The sequence below is a fragment of the Cornus florida genome, unplaced genomic scaffold (assembly GCF_030987335.1).
Source record: "Cornus florida cultivar Cherokee Brave unplaced genomic scaffold, ASM3098733v1 CherokeeBrave_3.0.0_Hap2_Chr07, whole genome shotgun sequence".
NCBI classification, from domain to species: domain Eukaryota; kingdom Viridiplantae; phylum Streptophyta; class Magnoliopsida; order Cornales; family Cornaceae; genus Cornus; species Cornus florida.
The window spans coordinates 47,700,853-47,706,217 of NW_026775577.1; the positions used below are offsets into that span (position 1 = coordinate 47,700,853).

A 5,365-nucleotide genomic window follows, 5' to 3' on the forward strand; every position below is an offset into this window, starting at 1 on the left:
GAATCGAGGATAATAGTGAGAATAAAAAGGACAATACTTGGGTCCTTCCTTTAAAGGATAAAGTTCATCCTCCCAACTGATGTGCCTCAATACAATTTAGACACATGTTTAAAATTTTAAATTTTATAAAATTTATTATTCCCTATTTTCTTACAGGTTAAACCGAATCCCAAAGGGTTTTTTTTTTTCCTTTCTAAAAGAATATGCTTGTTTTTATATCCAAATTGAAAAAATACTAAATTTATTTAAAGAATATATTATATTTGAATAGGGATGGAATAAGAGCTTAAAATATTATATAAAAATTTGATATTAATCTATATTAAAATAAAAAATTTCTCGTATATTTATTTCTTAGTCAAAGATAACTTTTTTCGTAAATCTAATTTTGGTTAGAGTTAGATTTATCTTTTGCATTCCTGTTAAATTCCCAACACCTTTAATTGATAGGGCTACAAGCGCTTTTTTTTTTTCTTTTTTTTTTTTTCTTCATTGGTGAAAAATATATAAATGAAAGATTAAAAGTTTGTGAATACTGCAAATTCCAATTTGGTGCAATTTTGTGTCACTTATGAGCTTCTTCTTCTTCTTCTGTTGATTTGTATATTGTTTTACATATTGAATAAAAGTTGAGTGATTGATTGATGTAGATAGACGAGATTTCATATTGAGGTTGGGTATGGAGATTTGGGGGGTATAGAGAGGGGGGAATAAAAAAAAAATTGGGTTTGGGTTTAAGGGATTCTAAAAATTTTAAATAGGGAAAGAAAAAAAAAAAATTTGAATTTGGGTTTAATGTGTAAGAAGTTGGATAATAATCATTTTTAAAAATTTTAAAAATTTGGACATATGTCTAAATTGTATTGGGCCACATTAGCAGGGAGGATAAACTTCATCCTCCAATGAAGGGACCCAAGTATTGTGAAAAAAAAAAATTAGAAATAAAAAATTTGATAAAAGGATAAGAATATTTTTGGCTCACTATTAAATTTCTCTCTTGATTTAGTTCTAATAATAGAAATAAATAAAATTTTAGATAAGTTATAATATATAAAGAAAAAATATTTGGGCGTTCAAAATAAAGAAGGTGAGAAATGATAAAAAAAAATTTAAGCCCACTATCAAATCTTTTTATTGGTCGAGGTTTAATACTTAAAAGAAAATAATATATTTTTCAAAAAATTTAAAATATATAAAATATCCAAATTTTTGGACTTATTGGGTGGGGCTTTAGGCCCTTAGCTATCGCCAAACTCGGGTAAGCTTCAGCCGGCCCTGGTCATTGCTGCTGACTTGACTCCCACAATTTGGATAGAAAATGTCTGGCTAATGGTCCCAAACCGCTAAAATTCCACAAGTGACTTGACTTCCTCAATTTGGATACCACAAATTATTAAGTGGTTCGGTACCCACTATCTCATTTGTGATTTGACCAATACATAACACACATGTAAGCATTTTGCAAATTAATTTACACATCAGCACATTTGGACAAATTTACTTAATAGTTGGTTTTGAAATGTTACTAAGAATTTCTCGGTGCAAAAAATAATATGACTCGGTCGTTAGCTTTTTCTCTTCTCCTTCACAAATCCCACAATTTGGATAGAAAATGTCTGGCTAATAGTCCCAAAGACACAGTCATTGCTGGCTAAAATTCTACAAGACTTGACTCCCAAGCAAGAGTCTACTAAAATTCCACAGGTGACTTATCGTCCACAATTTGGATACCACAAATTATTAAGTGGTTTGGTATCCACCATCTCATTTGTGATCCGGACCAATACATAGGAGACATATAAGCATTTTGCAAATTAATTTACACATCACGGAAAAATAAAGTGATGAAGGGCTGGCTGTAACAGTATTTTGCTGATGAAGATGACAACGGCATATATAAATCCTATAATTAATATATATTGTGTATATATTATATATTTCCAGAAATATATATTTTTTCACTTTTTTACTTTTTACCCTAGGACCGGCTGAAACAGATCCCCTATTCCACTCTAGACTATTTTTATCTAAATTCCACAGCCAGAGTTATTGCTGCTAAAATTCCACAGACTTGACTCTCACAATTTGGATAGAAAATGCGTGGCTAGTAGTCCCAAAGCCACTCATTGCTGCTAAAATTCCACAAGTTGACTTGACTCCCATCATGGCTGCTAAATAGAGTTGGTGAAAGAGTCTGTTTGGGTGTGGGTGTGTGAAATTTTTGTCACTAATTAGGGACAATCTTGTCTTTTCATGAAAGTTTATAAGAAGAATGTGAAAATGTCTGGCTAATAGTCCCAAAGACAGTCATTGCTGTTAAAATTCCACAATTTGGATAGAAAATCTGGGTTCCCTCCACCACACACGTCTTGTTTATTTGAAAGACTGTTTTATTTTCAGTTCAAAGTCGTGAGTGAGTCTAAAGACTCAAAGCCCAGAACAATGAATCATGATATATAGATTTCTTCACCATACAAGAGAACCAAAGATCCCCAAATCACTCCAACCTACGCATGGCTCCAATATTCTGTCTGTTTCTTGTTTTGATCACTGAATTTTCATTAGCAACTGCTCAACAAAGAAACTCCATCATAAGCCTAGGCTCCTCTCTCTCTCCAGCCTCTAGCAACTCATTTTGGTCCTCCGGTTCTGGCCAATTTGCATTTGGGTTCTACCCAAATGGTGATGGCTTCTCCATAGGCATCTGGTACGCAACAATTGCCCCGAAAACAGTCATATGGACAGCGAAGCGAGATGATCCACCATTTCACAGAGATAGTAAATTGCTTTTGGGTGATGATGGAAGGTTGGTATTGCGACAGGGGGAGGACCCTGAGATAACAATTGCCGGTGGGAACCAGACTGGTTCATCAGCTTCCATGCTGGACACCGGCAACTTCGTTCTCTATAATTCACGTTCAGAGATCGTATGGCAGAGCTTTAACGCTCCAACAGACACCTTTTTACCCCGTCAGAAGCTTCGCCAATTTGCAGAGCCGAAAGAGTTGTTCTCTAGCGTCTCTAAGGACGATCACTCCACTGGGAAGTTTCGGATCTTAATGCAGGAGGACGGATACCTAGCGCAATATCCAGCAGACAGCCCGAATTTAGTAGAATATGGTTACTGGGATTCGGGAATACACGGAGCCGGAAACAACGTGACTCTAAATTTTGATGACAAGGGCCAATTATACTTGCTTAACACCAGTGGCAATATAAAGAATCTGTATGATGGGGGAGATGTCTCTGATAAACTGATGTACCGCATGACAGTTGATGCAGATGGAATATTCAGGGTTTACTCATATGGCTTGAATCGGAGTGATGATGATTGGACAGTTGAGTGGTCATCTTCCAGCAACAAGTGTCTTCCTAAAGGCTTGTGTGGTCAGAATCAATATTGTTCCTTGATGAATCAAGAAGCTGTTTGTACATGTCTTCCTGGTTTTGTTTTGATTGACGAGGGCCAGAAGGACTTGGGCTGCAACAGAAATTATGTTAGGAATGGGAATGTTTCATTTAATTTTGATGAGTTAGATAATGTTGCTTGGTTAGAAAATTCGTATTCCACACTCCACAACAAGAGTAAATTTGCTTGCAAAGATGAGTGTTTGAAAGATTACGACTGTGAAGTTGTGCTCTATAAAGATGAGAAGTGCATGAAACAAAAGCTTCCACTAAAATTCGGAAGATTTCAGCTGAATGATCAAGTAACTACACTTGTCAAAGTAGGAAGCAGAGAATTCAAAAAAGAAAAGCAATCCAAAGTTCTTATTGTTAGTGTTGCGGTACTATCTGTTGCTTTTACTGTGCTAGCGATATCTGGGGTTCTGATTTACAAATACCGTGTGAAGGGGTACAAAAAGTTATTGAATGGTGGGAATGATGAATTGATTGAGGAGTTTATTCTTCGGTCTTTTACTTATGGTGAGCTTGAGCAAGCAACCAATGGTTTTGGGGAAGTATTGGGGAAAGGAGCTTCAGGGACAGTGTTTAAAGGGATTTTATCAAACAGCAAGAGAGCTGTTGCCGTTAAGAGACTAGAGACAGTGGTGGCTGAAGGCGAAAGAGAATTCCTAAATGAGATGAAAGTAATTGGAAGAACCCATCACAAGAACCTAGTGAAGTTGCTTGGTTATTGCCACGATGGAACTAATAGGCTTCTGGTGTATGAGTTCATGAGCAATGGGTCACTTGCAGATGTCCTTTTCAAGTCTGAAACAAAGCCAAGATGGGAGGAAAGAGTTAGAATTGCCGTGAATGTGGCTAGGGGCATTCTGTATCTGCACGAGGAGTGCGAGACTCAGATCATCCACTGCGATATAAAACCTCAAAACATCCTAATGGATGAAAGGCATTGTGCAAAAGTTGCAGATTTTGGGTTGTCAAAGCTGATGAACCCCAACCAAACCAGGACTTATACTGGAGTGAGAGGAACGAGGGGCTATGTCGCGCCTGAATGGCACATGAATTTGGCCATAACGGTGAAAGCAGATGTGTTCAGCTTTGGGATCATGTTGCTGGAGATCATATGTTGTCGAAGAAGCCTGGATCCAGACTTTGCCGAGGCTGAAGTAATTCTTGCAGATTGGGTCTTCCACTGCTTCGACTCTGATAGGCTGGACAAGCTGGTGCAGGATGAAAAGGTGGATAAGAGCAAACTGGAGAGGATGGTTCGGGTGGGAATTTGGTGCATCCAGGATGACCCATCGCTTCGCCCTTCCATGAAGAAGGTGGTGTTGATGTTGGAAGGGACTGTTGACATACCAACTCCTCCCTCTCCTACTTCCTTTATTAGTTCCATCTAGGCCTCTGATTTATGGTTTTGTAAGCCGAACAACAAAAGAATCAAACTCTTTTCACTATCTGCTTCCTTTTTATGTCTAGGATCCATGCTATATTGAATAATGAAACCACGTTATGGTGAGTTTTATATATATATATATATATATATATATATATATATATTTTCTTTCAGTATGATGTATTCCTTCTGTTAAGGACTTTTCTCCAGATGAAATGGCACAAATAAATTCTCTATCTAAAATTCAACATATTCTGGGTATCAAATCTTTTAGTTTAAATAAATATCCTCATGGACATGCAATTTCTTATGCAATTGCTTCTAGTTTCCTCATGGGCAAAAACATAGTCATTTTGTAACAAGTGACAGAATTTCTTCAATCTTTTTTCTTCAATCAACGGAGTGGAAATTTAGCAATTGGAAGTTTCAGAATGTAGCTCCAACTTGTCAATGTGGGCAGTGGAGTCTGAACTAGCAGCAGTGGGAATCGAAAACTTGATACTCCAATATAATAGTGTGTGTAGAGTGGGTAAGCATGGAGTAGATATTGGGTGTTCTAGG

General features: G+C 36.9%; 1 protein-coding gene across 1 annotated transcript; it reads left to right on the forward strand.

Annotated features, from left to right (window-relative positions):
• The first annotated feature begins 2,298 nt into the window (after positions 1 to 2,298).
• On the forward strand, positions 2,299 to 5,054 carry LOC132267156 (G-type lectin S-receptor-like serine/threonine-protein kinase LECRK1). The gene has a single exon (XM_059768234.1). It carries the CDS (start codon positions 2,514 to 2,516, stop codon positions 4,806 to 4,808), a length of 2,295 nt encoding a protein of 764 aa, XP_059624217.1. The 5' UTR covers positions 2,299 to 2,513; the 3' UTR covers positions 4,809 to 5,054.
• The last annotated feature ends 311 nt before the right edge of the window (positions 5,055 to 5,365 follow it).

Coding starts and splice junctions, on each gene's coding strand:
- LOC132267156 (XM_059768234.1), top strand. CDS start 2,514: ATGGCTCCAATATTCTGTCTGTTTCTTGTTTTGATCACTGAATTTTCA.